The following is a 17227-nucleotide window of genomic DNA, read 5'->3' as shown; positions in this document are numbered from 1 at the left end:
ACAAATTGATGGAAGACACGCCTTGGAAACAAACATGGCTCTTATCTGTTTATCCGCTATAAGTAAACAGCATCGGTATGTGTGCCAGCTTGTTGGTGAGTAATGAGCAGAACTGATGACTCAATGCTCTCCCTGTCCTGGATTAGACATTGTATCCCCCTCCCTCTCTTCAGCAACTCTGCTAAAGACAAGTGAAACTTAAAAGAAAAAACCAACACAGTTTGGGTTAATAAGTGTATTGTTCTGAAGCCACAAACAAAAAGACATTTGAATACAATCCTTTGGGAGACAGAGTGAACATTAAATGCTGAACATCTAGGTTATAATTGATAAGAGAACGTTTTCAAAAGGTTTACAAAAATCCGCGTTTGGATTTTCTCGTGACTAAATCACAATTTTCTACAGTCACTGAACAACAATTCAAAATCATCCAGTAGTTCTTTGAGAAAAAAAAAAAAAAGAGGCAAAATCAGTAGTCTGTGGTGCCCAGTCTCTCCTGATTTAATCATTTGTTTAAGACTCAAATTAATGTTTGATTAAGGACAAGTGCATTGCTGCTGCAGAAACCAAATCTGTAAATCCGTTAGAGCAAAAAGAGAAGAAAGCAGTCGCAGTTGGAAGCACGTTTGCAACGAAGAAATTCCTCAAGGCCTCAAAGGCCACCCACGTTTTAGCAGCTTTCACATTCAAGTCATTCCAAGGAGTTTCAGCTTTGGCTTGACTGGCACGCTGAACCACGAGAGCATAAAGTTTTGTTTAGACGGCAACAACACGTCAGATCCTATTTTACTTTATTTATTTATTTTTTAGTAATTGACATAAAAGTCCTGTGAGCTTCTAAACAGGAAGCTCCTCTTTTCTTCAGAACAATAATGCATAAAATGTAAACAGAAAGCTAAAAGGATTTCCACATTCACTTCAGTTTATCTGAAACTTTCTACTTGTGTTGAATTCATAGTACAACATCCAACTTCAATTCTTCTGCAGACAACAACTGAGTGAACGAGTGAGAATTTAGAGAACTATTTATACGGTTGATTTAAAGCCCACTCCCACTAAGATAAGGATAAATAACCCATGGCACACTGCAGAGAACCTGTAGCTTGTGGCATAATTCTGGGTGGGGCGTCCAAACTATTTGCCAAGTGGGTCAACATTGTAGATTAAAAAGTAGTCTCAGATAAAAAACAAAACGAACAAAAACCCCAAACTAAAATCAGGCAAATAAAAAAAAAAAGCCCAAACTTCATAATAGATTCAAAACGTGAAAGCAATTTTTATGACGACGGTGTATTAGGGTAGAAAAAAAAAGGAGTCGATTTCCACCATTCTAGAAAACATTTCAAAAGAAAATCTTAGATTTCAAATGCCAAAAAAATTTCTTTTGACATTTGAAATCCAAGATTTTTGTAGAGATTATTCTCAAAATTTCTGCTCTTTGGCATACATTTATTACTTACTACTACTTTAATTGTGCAAGTTTGCTGTACTAAAAGAAAGACGTATAGTTTTTCCATTTCTATTGGGCTTGATCAAATAAATTTATTTTCAAGAATTAGAACAGAATTGGGGCCGATTTCTTTCAAAAATGCTTGCTACATGTAGCCAAGTGCAAAACAAAGTAAAAGCTGGTTTGTGGTGAAGTGAAGTTGGCTTTCCAGTAAAATAACAACTTGGTTTCATCTTTTGTTAAAACTTAGTCATAAGAAGACAAATACTTTGTGTTATATGTTACATTTTCCTATGTAAGAAAATTATGTTGGTAACAATTTTTACCCTGATTACAAATTAAAAGTCTCCGTCTGCATCTACCGGCCAAATTTGTATAATTTTTGAACTACAGTTGGGGGACGCACAAAATCAGTCCAAGGGCCACAAGTGGCACATGGGCCACACTTTGGACACCCCCGTCTTAAAGTAATCCACTCATCAGAAATAGCACTATAACTCCATAGTAACAGCACATGTTACTCAAAAAAAAGGAAGAAAAAAAGAGAAGAGTTGCAGTCGGGGGGGGAATTTTTACAGCCTGATCTTTGTCTTGAAGGACCAGATTCAGGTGACGGAAAAATAGGTCACAATGTTCAGGAGCAACCCAGGAACTGCAGAGGTCAAAGTTGACTGCAAACTCTCGTTTTTCAATATTTTAGCATCCACACTGCTCATAAACCAAGTATTGCTTGGTCTAGTTTCTAGTGAAAATATCGTAGCATTATTGAAATAAGACAAAACCCACTTACATGTGACTTTTCAGCAAGAAACAGGAGCTTGACCCAAGTAAACAATTCCTTAATATTGATGAAAAGTTCTAGTTTCATTGACAGATTATTTGACTTATAACAAGATATTTCTTTTCCCCATTTTATAGGTGAAACAATCTGCCAGTGAAAGAAATGTTTTCAACAGTATTAAGGAATTATTGACTTAAAACAAGCTCCCATTTCTTGATGAAAAGTTGCTTGCAAGTGAGTTTTGTCTTATTTTAAGTGTAATAAGATATCAGCACTAGAAACTAGACCAGAAACACTTGCAAAAGGGGCAAAAGCTATGTCTGCGCCAGGAAACCAACTATTTTAAACAAATCTGGTAAGAGTGGAAAAATATCCACCCAGACTTGCACCTGATAGCTTTTCTACAAAGTCCAAAAGGGTTTTAAAGCAAATACTGAAGGGTGTGTATGAATACATCTGATCCAGTATGTGTAAATTTGTATTTTGAAGGAAATAATAACTTCTGTCAAAAAGAAAAAAAAAAAAAAGGAATTTAATTTGTACATCGTATCAAACGAGCTCGTGTATCCAAAAACTTCTGATCGGAACCGCACGTCAATGTCGACGTCTAGATGAATGAGCAAATAATATGACACAAGTTTGCTGTCGTTTCGCTATCTGAGTCATGCTGGTCAAAATTCGTCCGAGTCACAGAAAATAAGCCGAGGGCAAACGCTGGTAGAGTGTAATACAACACGGGTTCTTGTGTGGGTGAGTCCAACACAAAGGCCCTTTTCCTCCCTTCTTTATAGAAAAATGTCACCAACGTCAAACTGAAACAAGGTTTCAAAATCTGGTTTCATAAATGAAACTGAACTAAAAATCATAGTACGTCGAAACTGACCCAATCTGGTCAAAACAAAATAATAAGAGATCATTTCTGCCATATTCAGAAAGTTCCAGAAAAATGTCTGAATCTTCCATGTACACAGAAACACTTAACACCTTGTAGTAAGATTCACACTGCAGCTGCCCGTTTTCCAGAGAACTAACTGACAGACTCTGAATCTTTTAAAAATGATCTAGTGAAATAAATAACATAAATGCCGTTTGTGCAATGTAAAGAGAGCTGGGAAACATTGAAATATTTCTGCTATATGATGGTGGAAACGTTTTCTAGGAGCCTGCGACCTTGGAGAGTGGGCAGCTGCTGAGTGAGGTCAGTTAAAAAGACTAAAAACTAAACCTTCAAGAAACCTTTTCCTTTCACAGGAACTGAGCTGAGGTTTGACTCTGATAGGACGGCGGCTACAACGCAGTACCACATCTAAGCTTCACAATCACACTGCAAAACAAAAATGTACAAGTCTCAATTTTCTGCAAGGTGTTGTTTTATGAAGCAATGTTTTCAGGCCTCCTGAGCAGCGCGCTGTATTTCAGAGGCACGTCGTCCGCCTTGAGCTGCACGTCCACCACAGAGAAGATGGAAATGACCTGGGGAGAAAAAGACAATACCATCGATTTGCTTCCATGTAATCTTGACACATCTTTGCTTTTATGTCAACTGACTCAAATATAAGATCAAATGAAAAGACGTTGCGCACCGATCAAGTTTTTTCACTTCCGATGCGATAACTGAAGATTAGTATCGGCCGAAACCAAACTGACACAGAAAAACAACTCGAAATTGACTTAAGAAGTTTCTTTTTCTTTTTTTTAAGCATACATACATGTAATAAATCCCAAATTAATTTAATAACCCTGCACCAGAACTGCACGCTGCACCCTGCACGCTTAAATACTCCAACAGCTTCACAAGCTTGGTCAAACATGTAAAAGCAACTTTAATTTGTTCCGCCAGTGCAATTAGGAGTAGAACGGACAATGTAAAAGAAATAATGAAGAAACCGAAAGTGACTAAAACAGTCGGTCACATAATCCTGTAACTAAAAACCCACCTGTTTAGGATTGTATTTGAAACGTAATCAATTACAAATTTATTGATGGAACTTGACTTAATGTCGTGCTTTGATTGTTGATTGTATGCTGCATTGTGTTTCTGTGTTTGATTTGATGTAAAGCACTTTGAAATCCCTTGCTGCTGAAATGTGCTATACAAATAAAATTTGATTGATTGATCATGAAACGTAAAAATAAACTGCAACAATCTTTCTTTCAAATGGTCCAGAAAGTTAAATCAGGAATTGCAAATACAGTGTAAAATAAGTAATAAAGCATGACTTAGACTGAATAGATTTGCCCTTATGGATCGGACACAATGTCACCAATACCCGATCTACAATGTATTTCAATATCGGATCGATGCATCTTTAATAAAAACATCACTGTTTGCTCCATGAAAGCATCAACATTTTTTTAATTAAATGCAGATAAAGAAAAAGAAAAGAATCCCTCCTTTATGCAACTGGTTTCCTGAAGAATCCTGTATGTTGTTCAAGAGCAATATTTGTGTTTATGGGGTTATGATTGCTGTGTCATATGATTGCAGCCGTACAGTTACCTAGAAAGAATGCAAAGAAGTTATAAATACTGTTTTTATCATTACTTTTATCATTATCACATTGGTGCCACATAATATTGCGTATCTAGAAGGTGTCAAATTTTACAATTTGTCAGGGTCCTGGAACAGTTTAAGGCTAAAAGTGCCATTTCTTTGCTTTCAAATGTAAATAGCAGGGTGTAAATTTAATAAAAAGGGATTTTCTCATCGTTATTTCCTTTAACCTTCTCAAGAAATCAGATTTGAACCTTTGAACACGAAGCCTGATAACCTACCATTTGCAGTTTACTAGGTTGATTTATTAATGCTAAGCACGTTAATTGTCAATATGAGAGACAAAGGTCTCTAATTATTTTACTCAAGTATTTTAATCATGCTTATATCGTCTTCATATTAAAAGTTGGTAAAGAAAAAAAATTAAAATCATCAAAAATTGGCATCGGAAGATATAGCCATAAAAATCTGTAGTGCATATCTAAACTCTAACATAATTTGTAATAAAAGAATGAACATCTTAAAGATGCAAATAAAAAGAAATAATGGAGTAAAAAATAAACATTAGAGTTAAAGAGTGAAAGTTCTAAGCCGACAATCTGAACATTTGTTCAAACTTCTTAAAATGAGTCGTGTTACTGACACTGCGAATACAAAAATATAAAATGTTTATGTTAGATAGCATAATAACGTAAAAAACAAATAAGTTGCAGCAACTTTTTTTTAACTTTTTTTTTTTTACAGTTTCTTATCTAATCTAATTCCTAAAGACGGTTAATCCAACTTATCTAAAGTTGCTGCAATAGCTGAATATTTTTTAACTTGACAGTTAAAGTGGATCCAACTTAACCGAGTTGAAGAAGCAACAAGGAAACTAGACTGACTCAAACTGAGTCAGCAAATATTTTGTTTACAGAGTATAATTCACTCATAACCAGAAAACCGATGATATTAGAAACTCTAAATGTGTCTGTGAGGTTCTCACCTGCTCTACAGGGGAACCTTCTTCATCGTCATTCGTCCAGACCAGCACCAGCTGCGGGACCTTCTCCGCCTTCCGGTAGCGGTACGAGTCCAGGCCCACGATGGACTGACAGAGAAGAGAAATGATTTAAAAGCCGCTGCACAAAACACCAGTTATTACTGTAAAAATAATAACTGGCTTAACTGGAAGGTTAGAGAGGCAACGTGTGAAAGAAATGGTCGTTATGCCATCTCAGACAAAAAAAACAAAAACAAAAAAACAGTTGAAAGAGAGTGAAATCTGGACTTAAAAATAATATGCAGCACAAACACTTTTTAAAAAATTGGGATTAAACCAGTACGAGTGATGTAGTTTGAGCTGACCTTGCAGTAGATGCGTTTCTGGACTCCGTATTGGATAACCAGAACGTCAAAGGACTTATCCAGCACACCCATCACCATGGCTTTGGACTCCAGTGGGCCACACTCCTGTGGAGCAAAACGACAAAATACTTACAACGCATGGACATGACACCCATTTCACTGCCTTACATCAGCACACTGCAGGGATCAATAAAGCATTTGGGCTGAAGAGTGAAAAAAGTTGAAAACGTTATTAGGCTGTGCCTGAATTTGCCCTACAGCGCCATAGGATGTACGCTGGACTCCATTTTATCTTCTCAAATAATGATTATATTGGCTACAGAAGGTCCACCTTAGAGTACTGGGCTACTTGATAAGCATGGTGGAGGCAGTATCATTATCATGCTTTAACTGCCAGTGGTCCTGATGTTTTGCACAAAATGGATTAAATATTTAACTGAATTCAATAAAAAAAAAAAATTTAAGACGGAAATTGTGGCCATGCTAAAAAAGTCAAAAAGTTGTAACATCACGAGAAGGAAGTCAGAAAATTACGAGAGTAAAGTCGATGTTTCAAGAACAAAGTTGAAACCAGAAGAATGTCATATTACTATGACTTTATTCTCATAACTCTATGACTTTACTCTTGTAAAATTAGGATTTTATTCTCATCATTTCAGTTTTGAAGTATGATCATTCTTTGCTATCGTTTCTTTAATGGAAATCAAAAACTTCGTGTCGCCCACCTTCACAAACACTCCGAAGTAAAGCTCAGAGCTGAGCTCCTGCACTTTCTTGGACAAAGTCTTCTTATCATTGCAGTGCAACGCCCTTATTTGGACTTCCTCTGTCGACAGGCCCAAAGGAGGCCCGAGGTCTGCGTGCAAACGTTCAGCAATGAAAGACAAGCATTACAAACATGGCGGATAATAGGAAAGCACGTGAAGACAACAAAGGAGAAACAGTGGCAGACAGAAAGCAAAACAAATGCATCGTGTGATCTGGAGGTCTGGGTGTGTTTTTCTGCCCCTCCTTCAGACAACAGAGGCAGCCTTTTAGATTTTTTTTTTATTTTTTTTGCGTCGTTTGTGGGACGTACTCAGAGACGCCGCCAGCAGCCGGTGCACGATGATGTCAGGGTAGCGCCTGATGGGCGATGTGAAGTGTGTGTAGAGGGGAACGTTGAGAGCGTAGTGCTGAAAATGTTCCCTCTGCAGCCTCGTACCGGTACAGAAGTACAAGGCCAGCTGAGGACACAAACAGCACACATCATTACTGCGTCTTCCTTTTTATCAGTAATGTTAATGGTGATGGAGCCACATGTTGGAGAAATGTTCATTCAGAGCAAAAACGCTTCTTGAAATACTAATTTCTCCTTTCACAAAGTGTTTTCCTCCCTTTTAAAATCACTATTTAAAAAAAAAAAAGATATACATTTTCAAAAATCTCTTTTTTCCCCCAAAAAAAAGGCTGTATAGTTTTGCAGGACATGACGACACAGACAATTTTGTTGTTATTCTGGAGGAAAATGTTTAAAAAAAACCCAACAAAAAACATTAAAATTTAGTAGTGTCTTACTGAGGAGTATCATGTCACATTAAAAGTTGAAGAAAAATCCAATCTATATTTCTATTATAACGCCATATAAAGAATATCTTATATCTTTTAAAGTAATAATTTTGGGTACTTGTGACCGTCTGACATGAATCTGACTGAAGCATTTGCTTAATTGGAGCTTTAAATTGTTAGTGAATCGATGTTCTAGTTAATCTGTGACTTCCAGTTTCACTTGGGTGTAAATATGAAGTGACACAGATGGGTCCATCTCCTTCATGTCTGGAAGTGATCCATATTCATATTTAGATTTTAAAAAAAATAAAAAAATCGATCTATAAAGCTCACTGTTGCAGCGAGGCGCCGACCTTTGGAGGGCAGCAACTCTCCATAGCAACCAATACCTGGCATCAATACCAAGCAGTTGTCACAGAGCAATGCTGGGAAAATTTTGTAGGACACAAAAGAAAACTTTTGTGTCCTACCATCACAAATGTAAAACAGGGGAGTTTGTGTGATTTGGTTAGATGAGAGTAGGATCAAGTTTTTCTAAAACAGTAGCCTTTGAAATGAAGCTGCTTGTTCATGCCAATAATGAAACACTTAAATAAAAGAAGAATGGTGGTCAGTTCTGACCTGCATGGGTCTGGAGCACATGTTATTAAGGACTTGTCTCCTGTAAACCGAGTACTCGTCATCTCCATAAATGGCACAGAGGCTCTTCTGTTGGGTGGAAAAACACAGGAGACATTTTACTGAGCACCATAAGACAGATTTAGCTCATTTAGAAAGAATAAAAAATTAAAATAAAAAAAAAACTTAGGTTTTCATCATTTCTCATTTAAAAAGTAAAGCTACTGACGTGTATGGTTCCTGCAGAGGTGAAGTCCATGTTCAGGCCCAGCTGGTTGCACAGAACCTCCAGCTCCTTCACCAGCTTGGCTTTGGGTGGCGGGTGGCGCCGCAGCAGCGCCAGCGTAGGGAACGCCCTGTAAATGTGGGTCGCTGTGGCCATGTTAGCCAGCAGCATGAACTCCTCCACCAGCCTAAAGCAACAAAACATGACTAAGTCAGAGACGTTGCTCCAAAAAAAAAAGAAGAAAAAAGTAAATAAAGATGAACGCTTTTCCAAATATGAGGCGAAAAAATAATTGTGATGTTTGAACAATGAGTTCAATAGAGGATTCTCACTTGTTGCAGTCTCTGTATTCGTAAATGTAACAACCTTGGGGCGTCATGGTCTCTTTGTCAAGTGTGAAAGAAAGTTTCGGCTGAAACAAACAGAACATGAAACACGCAGTTGGATCTGGGTTTGGATGATTGACTACTGCCTCGATAATGGGTCACTTGATTTAACTGCATAAAGAAATTTCTTGGGAGATTAGAGACTGGGACAAAAAACATCAAGAGTTGAGGATGTTCTTGCTCCACATGGCTACTGTTGAAGGCAACTGTGAAATGCGCTGACCTGGTCCAGTCTAAGAGCGCCCCCTAGAAAGCGTTGAGCTCGAAGGTTCTTGGCAATGGAGTGCAGGTGGAGCACGGCTTGGTGGATCTCGTCGACGGTGTGCTCGGCGTCGATGGGCGGAAGCTCGTCCGGAGGGAATAACCTCTCGGGAGCCTCGATCAATCGCTGAGCGTCGTCGTAGCTCAGCTTCACGCAGGAGTGCACGACCGAGCGGCCGAACCACTCGTCCAGGATCTAGAGTCGCAGGTTACGTTTGATTTAATGGAACATTGTCAAAAACGCACTTTTGTTTTTGCCCGAGGCAGGACCACGCTTCGTTCACGGATACCTTTCCCTCAGGTGTGAGCTTCCAGATGACGGAGAAGGTGAGTCTGTCGGTGAGAGGATTCAGGCTGCACAGCTCCTCACACAGCAGCCTGGGCAGCATGGGCACCACCTTGAGCAAAGTCAGTTGTCGTTTGTCATTTAGTGTGAAAAATTTCTACATTGTGAGAAGAATTTTGCTCAATCGTTTTCTCAATAAATTTAAATTAATGTTAAATAAAAATAATAATAAAAAAAAAACATGACAGTGTTATCAGAAATGTTACTTTTACTATTTTCATCACTGTTGGTTCTATAAGAGTGTCAATAAACATCAGTAAATTTGAAATTTCAATTAAACCCGGATTATAATGTGCAATTTAAATCACACTTCCTTAATAACTGGCGTCCTGAAGAAGCCTATTTCAAATGGGAATGTTTTTCAGGAGCAGTATTTGTGTCGCTAAGCAGTTACCTAAAAAAAAAAAAGTTGTAAATTGTTTTTTATTGCAATTTTTATCATTATTGCAATAGTGTCACAAAATATCGTGATAAAAGTTATAAGTCCATATTGCCCACCTCTACACCAAAACCTCAAAAAGAATAGAAAATTCAAAAAAAGTAGTACAAAAAAAAAATCTAATAAATAAAAAAATCCAGTAAAAACATCTCACTCCAACAAATACACAACCAATGTCTTTGATAGACCTGGGTTCACTGCATACTAACCATCTGAACGAGATAAACGCTGGTGGCTCTTTGGGAGGCCATGTTGTCAAGCGAGGTGCCTTCCTTCACAAAATAGCTGACGTCAGCGATGTGAACTCCGACCTCAAAGTTGCCTGGGATTAAAAATTTAGTTTTAACTCAGCGTGCTTTTGGTATCACACCCAAGCTGGACAGAGAGTAGATAAGTGGAGGAGAACTAAGAGAGTTTGGGAAAGAGCAAAAATGCTAATCTTTCTCTGGTAATCAGACTTCAAGTATGATGTAGCATGGAATTTATAACGCTGTGCTTCAATTGGTGTCATTAAAAAATTCAAGGATATTTCACATTTTATTAAGATGAACATATTTAAGTTCTCGGAGCTGCAGTTTCCAAGCTTCCCCTCTCGTGCGACTCTCCCACTCAGCTCCTTCAGACTAGCCAGCAGCAATTAGTAAACACCTGGTAGAACTGCACATCTGCTGAGTTCATTATAGGAGCTACTTCTCAGTGCAACGCTGGTAAAAACGTTGTTAAACGGTAGATAGAGGAGCCATGTTGTGATGACTTCCTGGAAGTGTAGTTTCAAAAAGACCAGGAGTTTCTAAAGGCGTTAAATTCTGAAGTTGTGTTTGATATATAGCATTTTTCTTGATAGTGCTATAAAATGTGCCTAAGAATACATAAAACTGTCTCTTTAAAAAAAAAAAAAAACAGCTTAATTTTGGCAAATGCCATCATACCATGAAAACCTGGCATGTCTACTGATGCTCATCTTACAATAAGAATCTCATATTGACTCATGCCTGGTTATTATTATGAGAAACATTTTACTCTTTTTGGCTTACTTCTATGCAATAGGTTACATCTGTCCATCTGTGATTGAATTGTATAATAATAAATAGTCTAAAGCAAACAGATTGAAACTGTAGTTTCCTCTTAAAGGGGCTAACAGCGTGATGGGCAGCAGCGTACCGTCTGGGAGTTGTTTACAAGACAGGGCGTCGTCCAGGTCTCTGGCAGTGGCAGGATCGATCGTAAAGACACACTCCTTCCTAAAAAATATATATATATATATCTAATTTATAAATAAGTAATATATGTATTCAACATCATGAGTCACATTCCCAATGAAAACAGAGTTTGGGGTTCTACCGGAGATCCCTCCTCTTTTCAATCTCCTCGGGTGGGATGGTCCACGGGAGCGTCCTAGGAAGACAGTCCAACACCTCTTGTGGGAACTCTGAAAAATCCACGTTGTACTCGATCATGATTCCTTCCGTCTCCGGCTCAATCTCTCCTGCTTGGCCCAGGGTCTTAGCGAGTCGGCTAAAAGGAGAGAATAAAAGAACAAAAACAAAAAGGTAGAGCTTTCGAATACCAACAAGTTCCTTGCTATCATTTCAAAGTGATTCCTCACCCTTCGGCAAAGTTGCTGTCGGCTGCCCAGTCGGTGATCTGGCAGATCAACAGGGTCTTGGCGAAGTCGCCCGGGTTGGTTCTGAACTCCGCGGGACAGTCGTCGAGTTTGACGTTTATTCGTGGCACCCGGTGGTCTACGGGAGAGAACATGGCGAAGGGCTTGTCTGGTAGGAACTTCAGGTGACCTGTGACGGCTCGGGAGTGTTTTCTCTCAACGATGTAAACCACCTGGTAGATAAAGGTACAGGACTTCAAATTAGTAAACTAAGACTTTACTGACCTTGGGTAAATGTTGACCACCTGCTTGGAGAGGAACTCAAATTTATCTCTTTAAGACACAGAATGATGTGCATTTCCAGTACAAATGTGCACAAAACACTGTCAAAATTCTGCTAATGTCAAAAAACACTAACTTTAATACTATCGAAAACCAAAACAAAATCCCCTCATTTAGCGCAAAATCCTTTGTCAAAAAAAATAACGTTTTTCTTTATTCTCGAATTTCCATTAAGCAAATTTATTTTTGTGACTCTAATTTGCACAGTCACTAGCTGCTGAAAACGCAGCTAATGACGAGGATGATAAGGGAGGTAAAAAGATCCAAAGCTCACTGTGAGAGAACTCCATAGTCAACACAGCAACCATTAGACGCTGTACATGCAGGAAAGCAGCTTTGGACTCCAGGTGGTTATGGCATAAAACAAAGTATAGACATGAAGAAAACTCCTCCTGCCAACTGAAAGGTACAGTGGAGGATCTACAATGCTGTGGGCAAGATCCCAAGCCTTTGAGCCCAGTGCAGAGGAGAACCCAGGAATCAGGACTGAAAATAAAAGTCTTTGCAAAGGGAATGCTTGTTCTCTTGGAAGGAACTGAAACACAAGGAAGGAAGCCAATGTTGGCATCCCGACGTACTTTCGCTGTCTTTTGGAGGATGTCAGCGTTGGCTCGGGATGCTGAAGGATCTTCCAGATGTTCCCCTGAGACAAGATGAAAGTACTAGTACCAGTGTCTTAGTACATGCGTTCACATTATTTCTTTTACTGCAGCTGATTTGCACATGATCCCACTTCTCCACAGTACCTGTGTCAGCGCAAGAGACATCAGGACGTTTCCTAAGCAGTTCCTCCGGGTCGCTGGACTGGTCCTCCGCTCTGACATTAGGACTCGGGCCGTGCCCTGCGCTCTTCTGGGCCGTTCGCAGCACATGCTCCGTCTGTGTGTCCGACTCACTGGTGCTGTCGCAGTCGGTATCAGACTTCACCACCTGCAGAGACAAGTGTTGGACCTTTTTCAGCAATGGAACGGACTGGAGTGTTTAACTGAGCACTGGAGGATGTTAAAAACCTTAGTGTGCGGCTGTGGTATAGTTATAAAAGAATAAGATTTAGTAACTTTTATATTCCGTATTTATAGAGCTTTCTAGATAGTTTTGTAACATCATAAAATATTTATTGAGGTAAATCTCCTTACCAACTTTTATCCAATTAACCATTGTGTTTTTCAAGCAAAGAAGTCGATATTTTGTGCAATACTAACTACTGCTGATCATATTCAATGTGTCAGTGGTGGAAATTATTAGGACCCAACTGATGTAAAATTATATCTGTATCATAGCCTATGAATCTGAAATAGCCGTCGGTGCATGGTGGTCGTGTTGTGATTGAAGAGGCTTATGACAAACACAGGGTTTCTGCAGGAATCACCAACTCAAATTTAACACCTTGTTGGACCGTTATGAATTAAATTTAAGACCTGAATCACAACAAATGTACAAAAAGTACAGAGATTTACAATACTTTAACTAACCCATGATGAAAACAATAAATAGTAGCGGCTAGTTAGCGGTAGCCGCAACCGCCTTGAGTCACAGAACGCAATGAAGATGTGTGCCTGACAGAAAAGTCCCGTGAGAAAAAGGCCCCAGAAAACGACATTGTATGTAAGAGAATAAATAGTTCTGCCACAACAAAATGTAACAGCTATGATTAACGTATTAAAGGTCAACATAAAAAATCTATCTTAGATAAATTTAAGCCTCTTTAAGGATACACAGATGCCCTGAGAAGTTCAGCTGGTGAAAAACAAACTCACAAGTTTATTGAATTCAATTATCCTCCAACAAAACCATGTTGAGAGTTAAACAAAAATCCACCATAAATCAACATTTTAATCGCACAATCACCCCAATGATCATCTATATTTTCTAAACAGTAAAAGGATCACTGTTAGACACTTGAGGTTTCACCTTCCACTGTTCCCGAGGGAGAATCTGAATCACCACTATGTCTCCGTTAAGCGCCCTGTTGCGGGCAACGACTCCGTCCAGGAATATGTCACGCGTGTCGTCCTGGAAACATAAAAACATGGCGCTGGTTTTCTAACCGCCTTCGTTTAAACATAAAGGACCCAAACTACACCGTAGTTCAGGGTCATACTATGAAGAGGTTTGCATTTGAACTTACAGGAGACGGAAAAAAGGCTTCATTGTAATTCTTGGGATTGATTCTTAATTGTCCCTGGAGAGGAAATAGGGAGAAATTACTCAAGCACTTCAGTTAAAGATAAATAATCTCTAGTTGAGAAGGAACTGCAGTGGGGTGATAGTGCCACCTTTTTACAGCTCATACCTGGTAAAGCTCTCCTCTTTTCAGGCCATGGGAAACCTCCTCCAAGCTCATGTAGGACTCAAACACCTGCTTCTTCGATCTCCCGTCTCCTTTGTTCTTACCCTTTGCGCCAAGAGAATTTACTCCTGTAGCCAAAAAAGATTTCACTCAGGGACATACTGACCTAATGGTGACAAAGAAGATTTTTCTTTTAGGCAAGAAGGACCAAGAGCTGCTGAGGTTTACCCTGTTTTGGTTTAGGACTCTGTGTTTGAGGATCAGCGGATAATTTTAAAACCGCCTCCCTGTTTTTCTCCTCCTCTGGTTTCTTCGGTTGGGTTTTTTTCTTTGACTTCCTCCCTTTCTCCTGCTCCTGCTCGCTTGCACCAGCGTTCATTGTTGGGGTCTGAGGCCCAGCATACACCTCGGCTGCTTTGGGGGCAGCGTTTTTGTTTGGACCATCCGTTTTCTTTTGCTGTTTCTGATGTTTCTTTGGGCCGTTGCTTCGCGAACAGGCAAGCTCCTCGCCGGACTCGATGTCTCCGTCCTGGCTGGTGGTGGTGTCCCTCCTCTGGTCCCGTCGTTGTCTCTCATTCACACCTGGCTTCCTTTCGCAGTCCTGCTGGTCACAATGACTGCTTAACTTCTCCATATACAAGGACAGTGAACTCTCTTCCCCTTTGTTTTTTGAGGAGGACAGAGAGAAGTCGCTTGAGTCGGGGAACTCGATCAGCACATGGTCCTTTTTTTGTTGTGGCAAGTTAAGCCTGTCGCTGTGGCCTTGGAGCGACGCGCTGGAGTCGTTTGCCTCTTTTTGGGTTAACGAGTCCTGTGCGTACTGTGCTAGATAGGAAGCGAACATACTGCTGCGGTGCTGGCTCAGCAGCCTGGCGTAGGCGTCTTTTGGAGGAGGAGTCACCGACTGATTCTGGCTGCGCCTCATCCCTCGATTCCGCTTGGCCTTGTTGGCCTGCTGAGCAGGATCCATAAGACAGTCCTTAAAGGGGCTTTTTCTGCTACAACATGAAAACAATGAACAGTTGATGTCTTGGCAGATGTCAAGCAAAAAATTTAAATAAAGTAAAAAAAAAAATTAAAAATAAAAATACAGGAGATAAAAATATTTAAAAAAGGGCCAAGACATTTTACGCCAGAAAAACATAAATAACCACAAAACAAGGGTACGTGAAGATTACTTTCTAGAAGACAACTGATAATAATGCCAGTGAATTAAGATGTTATTTTAAAGTAAATAATTATTCAAATCTAACTAGTCATTGTTAAACCGATATGTTTGTAAGATGTGCCTGTTGCACCGAAGATCGGTGGTATTTTATTGATATTGTCAAAATTTTTTTAGATCTAATGCAATGTGACCAGCATTGGAAACAATCGACTAATCTAATAAACCATTGATTAATGGTTTATTAGATTAAAATTAGTTGCAATAGAACCCTCTGGTGCTCTTAAAAGACCAGGTCATTTGGACCCTGCAAGCTTTTTATTTTTTGTGTATATGTGTGTGTGGTTTCGGGAAGTGACGGTCTGACAGGATAAATGTTCGATCTGACATCTACCGCAAAGATGGCGGGGCCATTTCAGGACGGGAAAGAGAAACTAGTCCAAACAGAGTCGGTTTGGGAAACATAAACACTCAGTTCCACCTTAATAGCGCTCATTCAGCCGGGATGCATTGTGGAGCAGCGTTAACTTCTCATTCAAAAATTACTGATGTGCTACGAAGGTGACAGAAAAATGTAACATTACAAAAAACACAATGCCATTAAGCAAGGTTGATTTTGAGAACTGTTGCAAGTTAATACAGCTGACAAAATAAACATTTATGATTCCCCCCCCCCCTGTAATTCCACTGACAGATTTAGCAAAAGTAAGAGGGAAATGTGTGGCTTAAGATTGGACAACAAAAACACCTCAAAGCAACTGTCAACACGGTGATAATTTGACCTTGTTTTACCCACACTTGAGACAATCACGACCTTGTAGGAAGAACAAAGTACAATAGAGCCAAATGTAGGAGCCATTTCTCCTACTGGTGAAATCGGGTCATCAACATGACAATGAAAGTGGCCCAGTAAAAGCCCAAAACTAAGCCCGATTAAAATGCTGTGGTGAGGCACTAGAAAGCTGTGCATTCAGTAAAATTGAGCAAACCTCGGTGTGATATAAACAAAGCCTTCCTGAATGATGTGGAAGACATGCAGGTTATTATTTAACCTTGATTCAGGGAAAATGGAAGCAGCTGTTTGGTTGGCTTTTGTAATTTGGGCACAATGAAGTTTGGGAACACCTGCTATTTATCTGTCATATTTCAATTCAAGAAAACACATAAAAAATACTTAAACATGGACACTGGCCCCAATAAGAGCCAGTAAACACTACGCTTTAATCGCAGATGACACAAAACCTTCACCATTTAACTAACTCCGGTTTAAATGGCTCTGTTAGAGCTATCCTTTGCTAACAGTTAGCAGTGAATGAGCTACTTTAAACGTCAAATTGTTGCTTAAACCTTCATTGCCGACGTCTCTTGTCTGAGAGAAAATGACATGCTTTGCAGTAAACAAGACGCGAAACAATGTAACGACTGTCAAAGTGTCTGATAAAGGTATTACCTCTCGTTGTCTGTGATGTAAGTTATACGAAGCTAACTTTTGTCGCTAGAACGTTACAATACCACGCACTCATTCCTCCGTCGTCATTGGTTGGTTACGTACACGCTGCATTTGAGTGCTTTGGAAAATGTAGGAACAGTCGCGAACGTCACAGTTATTGTGCGACCAGTTCCTGCTGCAGAGCAAACGGAAAAGCTCAACTGCATTCACGGCTATCTAGTCGTTAGATATCTGGTAGCCTATATAGGTTTTGAAAAAGCAGTTAATATTAATACCTTCAGGACATGAGTCTCCATGTGGTATACGTCATTTACCTCTAGATGGCAGCAAGTCATTATTTGACGGTCAGAAATTGGAGGAAATTATAGTAATTTGTGCGGGTTGGTTGTGTAAACAGCATATCGTGTGATTTGAAGCAAACGAACTGAATGAAAACAAATGCCAGGAATATTATCATATCAGAAATGTATTTGTGTTAAAG

General features: G+C 39.4%; 1 protein-coding gene across 3 annotated transcripts; it reads right to left on the bottom strand.

The window, feature by feature from the left end:
• Window positions 1-220: 220 nt before the first annotated feature.
• dis3l2 (DIS3 like 3'-5' exoribonuclease 2) lies at window positions 221-16927 on the bottom strand. 3 transcript variants are annotated; one of them, XM_044133200.1, is made up of 22 exons: window positions 16747-16927; window positions 14577-15129; window positions 14360-14540; window positions 14135-14259; window positions 13970-14023; window positions 13753-13854; window positions 12588-12771; window positions 12420-12484; window positions 11503-11732; window positions 11238-11411; window positions 11058-11137; window positions 10106-10218; window positions 9402-9509; window positions 9074-9307; window positions 8797-8876; window positions 8468-8651; window positions 8242-8328; window positions 7151-7298; window positions 6798-6928; window positions 6073-6177; window positions 5711-5815; window positions 221-3704 (listed from the first exon to the last, which is right to left on the bottom strand). In XM_044133200.1, the coding sequence occupies exons 2-22, from the start codon at window positions 15099-15101 to the stop codon at window positions 3603-3605; spliced, it is 3117 nt and encodes a 1038-aa protein (XP_043989135.1). In that variant the 5' UTR covers window positions 15102-15129; window positions 16747-16927; the 3' UTR covers window positions 221-3602. The 3 variants fall into 3 exon arrangements, with proteins under 3 accessions (XP_043989135.1, XP_043989134.1, XP_043989133.1); XM_044133199.1 differs by having other exon boundaries at window positions 14360-15126; XM_044133198.1 differs by having other exon boundaries at window positions 14360-15129; window positions 16747-16926.
• Window positions 16928-17227: the final 300 nt, after the last annotated feature.

Source organism: Gambusia affinis, linkage group LG12 (genome assembly GCF_019740435.1).
Source record: "Gambusia affinis linkage group LG12, SWU_Gaff_1.0, whole genome shotgun sequence".
Classification (NCBI taxonomy): domain Eukaryota; kingdom Metazoa; phylum Chordata; class Actinopteri; order Cyprinodontiformes; family Poeciliidae; genus Gambusia; species Gambusia affinis.
Note: the sequence above shows the minus strand (reverse complement) of the source record. Positions and strands in the feature narration are given on the sequence as shown.